The sequence below is a fragment of the Antedon bifida genome, chromosome 8 (genome assembly GCF_963402885.1).
Source record: "Antedon bifida chromosome 8, ecAntBifi1.1, whole genome shotgun sequence".
Lineage (NCBI taxonomy): Eukaryota > Metazoa > Echinodermata > Crinoidea > Comatulida > Antedonidae > Antedon > Antedon bifida.
The window spans coordinates 15,870,941-15,885,837 of record NC_136233.1 but is presented as its reverse complement, the minus strand read 5'-3'; the positions used below and the strand labels follow the sequence as shown (position 1 = coordinate 15,885,837).

The following is a 14,897-nucleotide window of genomic DNA, read 5'->3' as shown; positions in this document are numbered from 1 at the left end:
AAATCGAACCCACATGACTGCTTCTGTTTACCAGCAATTTAAGGTGCATAGACCAACCAGTACATAACTCACAGGTGTTCTCAGTGATGTGGGTATCCAGCTAAACAAATACAGAATCTATGTTATTCCTTATGGCCATTTACACATAAAGCGGAGCGGATGGGCAGCTTCTGGTTAGGACAGATACAGATTTGACGTGGGACAAGCTACGCAGTTTTCTGTTATAGTTGCCGCTCGTCTCTGTAAATTGGCCTTTCCACATTATACCTTAAAATATGTGTGGTTAAAGTAGGTGTACCATTAAATCGACACAAGAGGAGTAAGTATACTTGTACATCTCAACCCTTGCCCCTCATGGTAGGTCACTGTGGGTCCATGGTAGGTCGAATTCAAATTTAGGACAAATGATGTAAAGCAAACAAAACTTCTTTCAGTTAACAAATTTATTCACATTATAGACTTAAAGCTCTGTCCACACAAAAACTAGTTTGATTAAAAAAAAAGTGTGATGTGCCCAAATATGGTAGTGATATGAAATCATGTCCATACTGTATATGGGCACATCACATTTTTTCGTCACATAAAGGTTGATAGTGTAGACAGAGCTTTAGAACAGATTACAATAAATGGTGCGAATATACAAATTCCAATATACTGTACTACTCACTTTGTCAAACTAGTTTGATAGTGTAGACAGAGCTTATGTAAGAACTATAAAAGAGTGGAATTACAACTTTATTATTCTTGGTAAAAACACGTACTGTACTGGAACAACCTAGAACAATGCACCTCCTTCCCAAGCTACTAGCTACAGTATGCCTCTTTAATCTATATAAGTCAACCACTTACCAAATTAAAAATATTATACATACAAAAATTGATATAATTCCCTTTGTTCTTATTTGACAACATTTACCATGCTATATATAATTTTCTTGGTTTTACTGATAATAATTTTATAAAAAGTGTTTATTAGTCATCCCATAATATATTTTATTCAATTATACATTACATTACTAATTCTATATACTCTAATCCTAAAAACAAAATAAGCTCACTTGTGAAAAAGATGTTTATACAAATAAACCAAATTGTGTTGTAGATCACATTATACGGTGAAAACATTTGTTGGAAAACTTGATTTTGTCCAATACAATTTTCAAACTAAGGTCAATAGGTACCCATTTCCGCAACAGTGTGAAAGGATATAAAGCCTAGTCTACACTAGCAAAGTTTAGTGTCAATCTCGGAGTTTGGCAATAAAAAAATGTTCAATGTTTGCTAGTGTTAAACCAGTTGGGAAACTACAGAAAACTAGTTTTAGAAAATGTCTGCTGAGGTTTGTGAATTCAACCAATCAAATCACAGTCTTTGTGGTCATGTGATCATGCAGGTGAACAAAATTATAGCTCCCAGAAACAGAGACTATAGTTTTAAACAACTTCTCCAGAGTTTGCAAACAAAAGTTTGGTAAAGTTTGCTAGTGTAGACTAGACCAAATATGGTAGTGATATGACATCATCATGTCTATATATGGACATATCACATTTTTTTCGTCACAAAGTTTTGTAGTGTAGACAAGGCTTTACACATGTTGCTGTAACAGGCTCAGATGGTGTTGGATGAAAGGCACCAAGCAGGCACACGTTCCTGTTATGCTTTAGTACTGAATACCAACGTCAGGAACTGTTCATACGAAATATTGATCCAGCCATTGCGATTGGTGTCATACATCTTGAAAGAGTTTGACAAGGTCTGAAACAGAAAAAAAGATAAATATTAATTTTACACTTTATATGTATGTATCTTAAGACATGCATATTAAATAGGACATCTTATAGGCTCTTCCAGGCTTGTACAAGTCTTCAATGTTTTAATGTGTCCATATCTATGCAATCAACCAAATAATGTACTTTGTAAATTAAGATAAAGATTTTTTTTATGTGTACACTTTCAAGTACCCAGTGTACCCAGCCCCTGTCGTGGACGAAACAAATGAGCACTGTTTGGTGAAAGCTTGACACAAAGGTAAACAAATAATTTATCTTAATATAAAAACATGCATCAGAATTGGAATTATATTATTGAACTCATCTTTAATACAAATATTTCTTGTTAAATGATAAATATATTGTTAGTTTGTTTCTGTTTCACAGTAACACAGGTTGTTGAGATTAAAGAAGAGGATGGAAGGATGGGAATAAAGACAATTGACACACCTTCATCCCTCATGTTAGATACAACATTGCAAGCAAGTCAATCATGTTAGAATTTATGATTTATTTACAGAGAAATATGAGACAGGGAAAACCAAAAGTGAACTAAATTACTGTCGAGTGAGGACCCTTAAACATACACAAATTACAATAGAACATTAATAATTAAATTTAAAAAAAAAAACTTTTAAAATATTTTCAACAATATGTGATGATGTGATCCTGCATGTGGACAAAATGATAGGACCTCTAAAGACCAGAGACTTTCTCAAATCCAATATAAACATGCTCTAGGATTAAGAGGAGAAAATCCTTCATCTCTAATTTGTTAGTTTTAACACCGCAAACAGGATAATATTATTTTCAGAACTTGTTGCATTTTATACCATTGGTGGGTTTCTGCTAGGACTTGACACTAAAGACGAGACTGAGGAATTGTTCAAAGCCAATATTAATCCAACCGTCTTGATCTTGGTCGTGATATCGAAAAGCGTTTGTTAATGTCTAGCTCAGCATGAGAGAATGGTAGGAAAAAATAAATAAACGTAAACAGATAATAATAATAGTAATAATATAGATTCATCCTACATGAAACTTGCGTACAGAATCACAATTTTTTTTCCAATTATCTTTTAAGAATAAAAGCCAAGATAAATTAATTATAGATATATATTAAAATAATTAATATAATAATTATATATATTAATATATAGATAGTTATTAATTTAACTTTTTTGTTCACTCTCAATTCACCACCCTAAGAAGCAGCTTGCTAATTTCCAACCTATTCTTAATGTTCCTCCACCTATCATGAATAAATAGTTCTTCAGTAGTTGTCTTAAAAAACAACAAAAATTACCTGTATTACAACAGAGCACTGGATGAAGTCATCAAACGCGATAACACCCCGACCAGATCTGTCAAACTTTCGGATTAAAATGTCGTAAAATCGATCAGACAAACGGTACCCTACAAAAGATAATAATATCCTGGATTATATAGCGCCTAATGTTGTGAAACCTTGAATCAATTGGTTTTACTAGACAATGTACACTAGGCTAAGTAGTGAATCTAACCACACTGAAATATGATGCATGTGGGTCCTACTAAATACTACACAATATACAGTGCGTTTGGTACTATTTTGTATTGTATACAGCTCTGTCTACACTATCAAACTTTACGTGACAAAAAAATGTAATGATTTTCATATCACTACTATATTTGGGCATATCACTACTATATTTGGGCATATTTTGTCAAACTAGTTTGATTGTGTAGACAGAGCTTTACATTGTGTGGCATGCATGGTGTTTAGCATGGCTGATTAAATACATCTGGAAATGCAAGAATTATTCCTTACCAAAACTAGTCAATGCCATCTTCAATTCATTCTTATCGATTGACCCCGAATTATCCTTGTCATAGGCACGGAACGTAGTCTGCCAGTCCGTTACATATTTCCATAGACTTCCAAATTCTTGAAAGTTGATAGTGCCATTGTTATCTCTGTCAAACATTCCAATCATCAGACGGACAGTCTCAGGATTAAATGGCGTCCAAGTTCCTAAAAAAAAAGAGTAAATCAGACTGATTGTTAATCAACAATCATTGCCTATAAATAATACCCACCATCATACTGTAAGTGCAATTAAATACCATTTGAAAGAGCCTGTTGCAGTTCATTTACAGAGATTGCTCCACTCCTGTCTTTATCAACCCTGCAAAAATGATAGAAATATATATCAACATTATTCACCATGGTCCATGCCTTTTGTCTTTACCTTGAATTACTTTAAACCATTAGACTATAATGTATGTATATATATCTATAATAATGTGAGTCTCTCTTTGAACATCTTGGTTATATGGCTCAAACTTTAGGTTGTGGGTTTTCCAGTGTGTTTCAAGGTGGGTTTTAAAATTATTGATAGACGATGCATTTACTATATGATATGGCAAACTATTCCAATCATTTACTGCAGATATTGAAAAGAATTTCTGTCTGTGTTTTGATTTACTATGAACTTTTTTAATTTTAAAATTGTGGCCTCTAGTTACAGTAGATGATGCTAATTCAAAAAAGACACCCGGATTAACTTTATCATTCTAAAAATCTGTAAGCAGCAAGACCTCTTTCTTCGAAATGCTAATGATGGCAGTTTCATAAATTTCATGTGGTCACTGTATGGTTGAGATTTAATTTCAACAGTACATTAGTGAGTGAGTGAGTCATTAGTGAGACAACTACTAGGCTAGTTTGAAGATTAGTCAATCAAGTTTATCTTTGCGCTACTACATCGAGATGGAACGATGGCATACATAAACAAAGTGGTTTTTTTTCCGGCAGAATCAACGCAATTGATTGGTCAATTGAAAATCACTCATGCATACACGCTTTTATAACCTCATGTACAAAGTTTAACACCAATTTTTCCGACTGGTTGGCTGACTAAGTGCTATGGTACTGGGGCTTGGGGGTCTAGTGGTTTTGTAGGTTCAATTCTTGATTAAATTTTTTTCATTTTTCTTTTTAATTCAAAAAATTGTCCTTTAATCACCATCAATAATCATCTTTTATCCATCATCGTCTTTACCCACCATTGCCTAGAGGGATGTTTTTTTCGGATCCAGTCAAGTCGCCCCATCGCAAAGTCGCCTCATACAAAGTCGCCCAATACAAAGTCGCCCCATCGCAAAGTCGCCCCAAAACAAAGTCGCCCCGGCACAGTCGCCCCATCGCAAAGTCGCCCCATTACAAAGTCGCCCCAACGCAAAGTCGCCCCATCGCAAAGTCGCCCCATCGCAAAGTCGCCCCATCGCAAAGTCGCCCACGGTTTTATTTCGGTATGATTATGAAGCGCCGCCGCTAGTAGTACGCTGTAGTCGGTTGCGTTTGCTATCGATTGCGTTGTTACTTTGGTCGTATACATTATAATGTTTATCCTATTATATACATAATTTGTGTTTTAATTTTTATTTTACAGGTTTTAATGGAGTGATGTGCTTTTTAAAAATCATTAAAGAAATAGGCCTATAGTCCCTTGTTTGAAAGTTCTAAAAAGATTATCCCTGATTTATAGTTTCAAAAATGTTAATTTAATATGATTTTAAAATTAGTTACCATATCGGGTGTATATTTAATTTTAAATTAAACAAGACAGTGAAGAGGCACGGACACGGACGTACGGCGAATAAAATAAAAGACACAGACGCAGCCTACGTTTCCTATAAAATATTTCACATTTAAATAATTATGTACTGTTAAATGACATTATGCTGGATAATACTATAATCTTAAACTATGTTTACAAATTGTCATTTTTTAAGGCACACATCTTTCTCATCATACTGACCTGTAAAATAGAAACAAAAATCAATTATTAATATAGGCCTAATAATAATAATAAATATTCATCGACCAAAGTAAAAATAATCTAGATTGTATAACATCATTTTATCGGGACCAAAATTAAACGCGACCGATTTCGAACGCGACTGATATCATCGTAAAACTCCGGCGGGGTTTCCCCATCTTCAGATGGTGCGTTGTAGTGCGACAACGGCGGAGTAATTACGGGGGATTCCCTCTGTCTGGTAAGCTAGCACGTTAGTGCGACCGCGGAGTGATTAGTCGGGGTTTCCTCTCTGATTATGGGGGTGCGTGCCGATCGTGTAACCTGAGACTACATGGCGGGGCTTCACCTTTTATGCATACACGTTCCGTGTTATTTTGTGTATCATTGCGACATTTTACGCACTTGTAAACTATTTTTTAACGTTTTGGGGCGACTTTGCGATAGGGCGACTTTGTGATGGGGCGACTTTGCGATGGGGCGACTTTGCGTTGGGGCGACTTTGCGATGGGGCGACTTTGCGATGGGGCGACTTTGTCGGGGCGACTTTGTTTTGGGGCGACTTTGCGATGGGGCGACTGTGTAAGGGGCGACTTTGTATGGGGCGACTTTGCGATGGGGCGACTTGACTAGCATCCGTTTTTTTTTGGTTTATTAGGTTTTAGTTCTCAGTGGTTGAATCTGTTACAATGGGCAGTTGAGTTCCGGAATCCTAACCATCGCGATATATAAATTATCAGCAAACACTGCTATGCCAGCTAGCCTACTAAAGCCTATAGGGTCTACTACTATACTAGGCCTCCTTCCTTCCTACTCTACTAACTAGTAGGTTATATCTATCTAGGCCTATTTTTCTATAGGCCTCTAAAGGCCTACTCTTTTCTAGCTAGCCTATCCTTCTCTACCTTACCAGTTACTCTATACTATATAGGCCTAGGTCAGGCCTCTAGCTAGCCTATCTAGCTAGTAGGAGGAGGAGTATGGCCTGGCCCTACTAGAGCTTACAGCCTAGGCCTGGCCATAACTAGCCTAGCAAGTAGAGTAGGCCTATAGCCTAGTAGGCCTACCTACTAGAGGCCTACCCTAGCTAGCTAGGGACATAGCCTAGACTAGGCCTCTGGCCTGGGCCTAGCTAGCTAAGCCCCGGTCTAGCCTGGCCCTAGCTAGGTAGTAGTAGGCCTAGCTAGTAGTAGTAGGCCTAGTAGTACTAGGCCTAGTAGTAGCCTACTATAAGTAGGGCCTAGCCTAGCCTACATTCCATAATTTGATAAAAATTATAAAACCTATACCTTTGAAATATTCCCCAAAGATCTGGCTGTTGTGGGGGAGGCTGGTATTGTTGTTGATAATTGTAAGCCATATTTTAGGGGGTTTTATTAGCTAGGCCTAGTCCTGGTTCCCTCTCTCTGGCAGCAGAAGCTTACTGTGTAATATGGAGCATTCTCTACTTCTCTACGGAGCGCCATTTATGCCTTTATTTACTTCAGAAATAGAAATAGTACTACAGTAACTGGTTCAGTGGATCAAATTTGGCACCGGTGGAGCACAGTGATATAGAATAGAAATAAGTCACTAATTTAAATATATTTTCGTATTTTAATACACTGTGCTCAAGTAGACCCAATTTGGCGCCAGTGGAGCACAGTGATATAAAATAGAAATAAGTCACTGAACTTTAATATCTTTTTGTATGTTCTATACACTGTGCTCAAGTGGACCCAATATTGCGCCAGTGGAGCACATTGGTATATAGAAATAAAGTCACTTAATTTAAGAAACAATGTGTTCCCTTTTGCAGAGTCAATGTTTAAAATGTTGTTAATCTTTACATTAGAAGATTGTTCAAATCATGTAGATAAAACATTTTCCGGGCGGAACCCAGCAGCTCCTCTTAGTTTGCAAAAGTAATCTCGAAAAGAAACCCACCCAAGAGTACTAAAAATGAAGGAACACATGGGCTTCTTTTCGAGGTTTTATGGCAGTCTATGGAAAATAATGCCATGCAACTTTGTTTCTAATTTTAAAAACGGTCCACTTATTCATAGGCCTGACATTTACAACCCTCAAAATATCTCTCTTTCAAAATAAAAGAAAAAAAATATTCATTACTTTGCATTAAAAAAAAATATCCGTAGATGTGTTCGAACCCAATCTACTAGAGCTGAGAGTTCCTAAACCTGAGCATTACTCGTTACGCCACAAAGTAGTACATGACTAAACAGCTGATAATAGTCTATTTATAGGCCTACGTGTATTACGTAATTCATCATTACATAAATAATGCCATGCAACTTTGTTTCTGATTTTAAAAAAGGTCCACTTGTTTAGGCCTGACATTTACAACCCTCAAAATCTCTCTCCTTCAAAATAAAAGAAAAAACAATATTCATTATTTTTCATTAAAAAAATATCCGTAGAGGTTCGAACCCAATCTACTAGAGCTGAGAGTACCCAAACCTGATCATTACCCGTTAGGCCACAAAGTAATACATGACTAAACAGCTGATTATAGTCTATTTATACGTGTATTACGTAATTCATCATTACATCAATAATGCCAGGAAACTTCGTTTCTGATTTTAAAAAAGTTCCACTTGTTTAGGCCTGACATTTACAACCCTCAAAATATCTCTCTTTCAAAATAAAAGAAAAAAAATATTCATTACTTTGCATTAAAAAAAAATATCCGTAGATGTGTTCGAACCCAATCTACTAGAGCTGAGAGTTCCTAAACCTGAGCATTACTCGTTACGCCACAAAGTAGTACATGACTAAACAGCTGATAATAGTCTATTTATAGGCCTACGTGTATTACGTAATTCATCATTACATAAATAATGCCATGCAACTTTGTTTCTGATTTTAAAAAAGGTCCACTTGTTTAGGCCTGACATTTACAACCCTCAAAATCTCTCTCCTTCAAAATAAAAGAAAAAACAATATTCATTATTTTTCATGAAAAAAATATCCGTAGAGGTTCGAACCCAATCTACTAGAGCTGAGAGTACCCAAACCTGATCATTACCCGTTAGGCCACAAAGTAATACATGACTAAACAGCTGATTATAGTCTATTTATACGTGTATTACGTAATTCATCATTACATCAATAATGCCAGGAAACTTCGTTTCTGATTTAAAAAAAGTTCCACTTGTTTAGGCCTGACATTTACAACCCTCAAAATATCTCTCTTTGAAAATAAAAGAAAAAACAATATTCATTATTTTCCATAAAAAAAAAATACCCGTAGAGGTTCGAACACAACCTACTAGAGCTGAGAGCACCCAAACCTGAGGATTACCCGTTACGCCACCCGTTAACATTTTAACTGTACTGTTGGTGTTGGATTGAGATAATTTCCCTTTTTAACATTGTATCTGTACTGCTGTTGTTGGGGTGAGATAAGTTCTCAAATTTTAACGAAGAGGGATTTAATTCTTATATTGGAATGATACACAAGCCACTGAGCAAGCCAAAATGACTCGTTATTCCAGACATGAGCTATTTTATATTGGATCAGCCTTCATTAAACGTCGTAATAAGGTGCAATACCTACCTAAGGGAACCCTCACTAAGCTGAATAATCTTGGCATCTATCGTAAAAGTAGAGGTAGAAGAGGTGGTGTAAATATACGCAGAAAAATTCCCACTATTATCACTGTTACACGTGCTTCTGATTATATAGACAACAAGCGAGGGCGTTTTCTAAGTAGTTTATTCCCTAATTCACTTCGTAAAGTCAACTATACAAAGTTACAGCCATCACTCCCATCAATTTTCCTGACTAACCCGCGTTCTTTAATCTACCGTGTGGACGAACTAGAAACCCTTCTACTTCAAAATTGTATTGATTTAGCAGTTGTCACAGAGACTTGGCAAACACCGCAAATAACAGATGATGCACTGATGATTAACAACTTCAATATTTATACCTATCATAGAACGCATAAGAAGGGTGGTGGAGTGGCCGTATATGTTAATTCTGAATTTCTGTCGCGAAGAATACCTGAAATAGTAGTACCCGAAGAGCTAGAGTGTGTTTGGGTTTTTATAAGACCGAAGAGGCTCCCCAGAGCTGTATCCTCTATTATAGTTTGTGGAATATATATTCCACCTAATTCTTCTGACCAACAACTGCTCTTGGATCATATTATTAAATCTCTTGACAGTCTTAAACTTAAACACCCAGACGCTGGCTTCATTATTATGGGGGACCTGAACAGAACTGACCTAGCCCCACTATGCCGTGCACATAACCTAAAACAAATTGTGAAAGAACCAACGCGAGGTGATGCAATACTAGATATTATAGCCACCAATCTGAAGCAGTATTATTGCAATCCCCGAATTGTGTCGCCGATGGGTGCTAGCGATCATAATTGTGTTCTGTTGTCAGCAACTACAAGGACGAATAGCAACAAAATCGAAAAGCGTGTAATCAGACCAATGAAAGCGAGAAGTGTTGAAGAATTTGGCCGTTGGATAACTACCCATGACTGGAACGAGGTTATTAACGCGAGTAATACTGAACAGAAAACGCAATCATTTTATTTGTCATTGACTTCTGCTATCAACACATTCTTCCCGGTTAAATCCATTAAGATACATCCAACTGATAAGCCATGGATTTCGCAACAAGCAAAGGATCTTATAATGAAACGTCAACACGCTTTTACTAATCATGGTAAATCGCTGCAATGGAAATTCTATAGGAATATGGTACAAAAAGTGATCAAGAAAGACAAAATGAACTTTTACAATGAACGTTTATTAAACTTAAAAGCCACTAATCCCCATAAATGGCACCAAGGCGTGCAGATGTTAGCTAATAAAACTAAACCCCAACCACTTATTAGTGTAGAGGATATTCCGCAGGATGACTATCATGGTATAAGTAATTTTGTAAACAACCATTTTGCTATAACTTCCCAAAGCAGACCTAGTATTGATTTATGTAAGCTTCCTACGTATTTACCTGCCAATAAACCCCCTAATGTAAAAGAATGGGAAATGTACAATCAATTAAGGAAAGTTAAAGTAAATAAGGCCCCGGGCCCTGATAATGTGCCTAACAGATTAATAAGAGATTTTGCATGCGAACTAAGCATCCCTATGACTAATATCTTAAATGCCTCCCTCAGTGAGGGTCATGTCCCAACTATGTGGAAGGATGCTATTGTTACTCCGGTTCCCAAAGAAAATGGTTGTACTAGGGTTGACAAATTTCGACCAATCTCGCTTACATGTATCCTAGCTAAGGTAGCTGAGGGCTTCATTAAAAAATGGCTCTTAACAGATATCGAGAAAAATCTTGATAACAACCAATATGGTTGCCGTAAACACTTTTCTACAACCCATAATTTGGCTGATCTACTAAATGTGTTCTATGAAGGTAGTAACATTCCCAAATCTGTTGGTCAGTTAGTTTTAACTGACTTTAGTAAAGCATTCGATTGTGTTGACCACACAATAGCAGTTTCTAAATTAGTAACACTTGGCTGTAGACCTGAAATTGTACCGTGGTTAATTAGCTTTTTGTCAAACAGAACCCAACAAGTACGCTATAAATCTACATTATCAATGAGTGTTAATCTAACATGTGGCGTCCCTCAAGGCACACTCCTTGGGCCTATGATCTTTCTTGCTCTAATTAATGATGCCATGCAAGACTCGCCATGTAAAACTTGGAAATATGTAGATGATTTGTGCATAGGACAGATAGTAAAAAAGGATGAAATTTCCTCAATTCAGAATGATGTTGCTTTACTGAATGTATGGTCTAATGAAAACAAACTAAAACTTAACCCAACTAAATGTAAAACTATGTATTTTAACTTTCAAAGAAATCAATATGAACATGAACCCCTTTTGATTGGTAATGCTACAATTGAAATCGTTAATGAAACTAAGTTACTAGGTTTATGGATACAAGCCAACCTCAAATGGGACCGTAATGTTAAAGAAATTGTATCCAAAGCCAGCAGACGTCTGCATATATTGTGTAGATTAAGAAAGTTCAATCTTCCGAAATTTGATCTTGTAGATGTATTTAAGAGTTACATAAGACCAAGTGTTGAATATGCTGTCCCAGTATGGCATTCTAGTCTCACTAAGAAACAAAGTGATATGATAGAATCTGTCCAAAAAAGGGCTTGCAGAATAATATTGTGTAATGACTACATATGTTATGACCAAGCACTCAATGACCTTTCTTTAGACACTTTATCTGATAGAAGGCGTAATCTATGCTATAAGTTTGCTCTGAATTGTTCAAAAAGTATTCATTTTGGAAAATGGTTTCCAGTGAAGAATGTAAGTAACATGAAACTAAGACGTGTAAAGTATCAACAACCCAAATGCAGAGTTGAAAGATATAGAAAAAGTGCAATACCATACCTTATCTCGCTTCTAAATGAATAATCATTATATATCATCCAGTACAGCTATGCAATTCTTATTGGTCCTTTTTGGTGTTTTTTTTTCTATTTTAATATTTTAATGCTAAACTTGTTGAATGTTCCTGTATTGTATTTCTTGTGTAAATTGCCTCCTTTTTTATATATAATTATCATTGGTTTTATACTTTTATACAAATTTTAATATTGAGAAAATGTAAATATCTTTGTAATTCAGCTAAGGCTGCGATGATGATAGTGAAATAAATGAAAAGAAATGAAATGAAATGAAAATGACTAAATAGCTGATAATAGTCTATTTATACGTGTATTACGTAATTCATCAGTACGTCATACCTATCTTATTAACCTTTTTAAAACCAAAATGATCAGTTAGCTCAGTCGTCTGAGCGTCGTGTTTACAACACGTATGTCGTGGGTTCGATTCCCACGCTGGTCGGTGGAATAGAGTTAAAGGTATGCGACCACTGTGTTTGGGGTTCACAGAATTATACGTCCCCCTTTCCACCACACATCATGAGGCGACAACATCAATGCATCTGGTGATGTGCTGGAAACGACCCCAAAAGGCTGTGGCAGGGCCTTAGTGCTGAGGCAGGGAGAGCACATTTAACATCTTTTTTTTTATTTAATTTTTTTTTCCAACCTGTATTCGATCTTCTAAATTTTATGTTTACCGCCCTCAATTTTAAAAGAAATTGAATTTAATATTTTCATCGCAGGTGTACGAAACGGTATGCTATGCCGTGCGTTGTTATGCAATGGTTGTGCAGGTGTAGTGGAAAAGATGGTATTGTTAGTCATTCGCGGTCAACACGCCACACTGTTAAATTTTGATTTTGTAATCAATGTTTCTACATTGGTAGCGAAATGTCCGAGTAATATGTTATGAATAAACGTTTTTGGTACTTGGTGTGTATGGCCGCACCGTCCCATAAACATGTTTTAAACAGATAGTTTGTCTGCCCCAACCATGGTGGGCTAGTACTAGAGAATAATATTTAATTTCATATTTCAATGAATAGGTGCAATTTCCGGGGACAAGCTCTATTGTCCTGGTGAGTCTTATATAGTTTTGTTTCATATAATTTCAAATCATGTAAAGTGCATTTTTTTCGGGCGGGAACCTATGCAGCTCTATTTTTGTCTTTGCTCATCCACAAGCATGGCGGGGTACTGAAGATTCTTATACATGTTGTTAAAAAAAATAATAGATGTTATTTCCGGGGACCTTGCAGCTCTATTTTAAACAGTTTGGTATGTCGTGCGACGTTGTTATGCAAATGAGTTTGTACAGGTGAATTATGAGGGAGATGGTATGTTAGCCATTCGCGGTCAACACGCCACACTGTTAAATCTTGATGTTGTTAATCTTTACATTAGACGATTGTACAAATCATGTAAATAAAACATTTTGGAACCCAGCAGCTCCTCTTAGTTTGCAAAAGTAATCTCGAAAAGAACTCCATGTGGAAAAGAAGCGCAGCCAAGATTAAAAATGAAGGAGCACATGGGCTTCTTTTCGAGGTTTTATGGCAGTCTATTTAATGGAAAATAATACCATGCAACTTTGTTTCTGATTTTAAAAAAGGTCCTCTTGTTTAGGCCTGACATTCACAACCCTCAAAATATCTCTTTTTCAAAATAAAAGAAAAAACAATATTCATTATTTTCCATTAAAAAAAGTATCCGTAGAGGTTCGAACCCAATCTACTAGAGCTGAAAGCACCCAACCCTGAGCATTATTCGTTACGCCACAAAGTAGTACATGACTAAACATCTGATAATAGTCTATTTATACGTGTATTACGTAATTCATCCTTACATCATAAATATCATATTAACCTTGTTAAATTTACGAGATCGAATACAGGTTGAAAAAAAAATTAAATAAAGAATTAAAAAAAGATGTTAAATGTGCTCTCCCTGCCTCAGCACTAAGGCCCTACCACAGCCTTTTGGGGTCGTTTCCAGCACATCACCAGATGCATTGATTTGTCGCCTCATGATGTGTAGTGGAAAGGTGGACGTATAATTCTGTGAACCCCAAACACAGTTGGTCGCATACCTTTAACTCTATTCCACCGACCAGTCGTCTGAGCGTCGTGCTGACAACACGTATGTCGTGGGTTCGATTCCCACGCTGGTTGGTGGAATAGAGTTAATTCTGTATGTAAATATTTCAATGAATAGGTGCACTTTCCGGGGACACCAAATAAGTAATAATCTTTGACAAACGCAAGTTATTAAAATCACTGATATGGCTTGAAACTAATTTTTCTTTTGCATTACGGATAGAGTAACCGATATTGAACATATCTATATATTTGAAATATTTTTGAATTCCAGAAGTATTTTTTCTCGAGGTTTTTGTATGTGACTATTTCAAACTGGATCCACTGGAGCAAAGTGTATTAATATACGAAAATATATTGAAACTTAATTGGGTCCACGGGAGCACAGTGTACGAAAAGATATTAACATTCAGTGACTTATATTACTGTATTTCTATTTTATATCACTGTGCTCCACTGGTGCCAAATTGTGTCCACCTGAGCACAGCGTTATTAACATACGAAAAGATATTGAAACTTAAGTGACTTCAAATTAGGTCCACTTGAGCACAGTGTATTAACATACGAAAAGATATTAAAACTTAGGTGACTTTATTTCTATTTTATATCACTGTGCTCCACTGGTGCCAAATTGTGTCCACCTGAGCACAGCGTTATTAACATACGAAAATATATTGAAACTTAAGTGACTTCAAATTAGGTCCACTTGAGCACAGTGTATTAACATACGAAAAGATATTAAAACTTAGGTGACTTTATTTCTATTTTATATCACTGTGCTCCACTGGCGCCAAATTGGGTCTACTTGAGCACAGTGTATTAACATACGAAAAG

General features: G+C 36.2%; 1 protein-coding gene across 1 annotated transcript; it reads right to left on the bottom strand.

Moving 5' to 3' along the window:
- Window positions 1-425: 425 nt before the first annotated feature.
- LOC144850226 (programmed cell death protein 6-like) lies at window positions 426-6,998 on the bottom strand. Its single transcript, XM_078707462.1, has 5 exons — window positions 6,862-6,998; window positions 3,876-3,937; window positions 3,580-3,783; window positions 3,076-3,185; window positions 426-1,755 (listed from the first exon to the last, which is right to left on the bottom strand). Exons 1-5 carry the CDS (start codon window positions 6,930-6,932, stop codon window positions 1,654-1,656), a joined length of 549 nt encoding a protein of 182 aa, XP_078563588.1. The 5' UTR covers window positions 6,933-6,998; the 3' UTR covers window positions 426-1,653.
- Between the last annotated feature and the right edge of the window lie 7,899 nt (window positions 6,999-14,897).

Coding starts and splice junctions, on each gene's coding strand:
- LOC144850226 (XM_078707462.1), bottom strand. CDS start 6,932: ATGGCTTACAATTATCAACAACAATACCAGCCTCCCCCACAACAGCCA. Junction 3,784..3,875: donor GCAACAGGCTCTTTCAAATG/GTATTTAATTGC, acceptor CTTTTTTTTTAG/GAACTTGGACGCCATTTAAT. Junction 3,186..3,579: donor GATGGCATTGACTAGTTTTG/GTAAGGAATAAT, acceptor TATCTTTTGTAG/GGTACCGTTTGTCTGATCGA.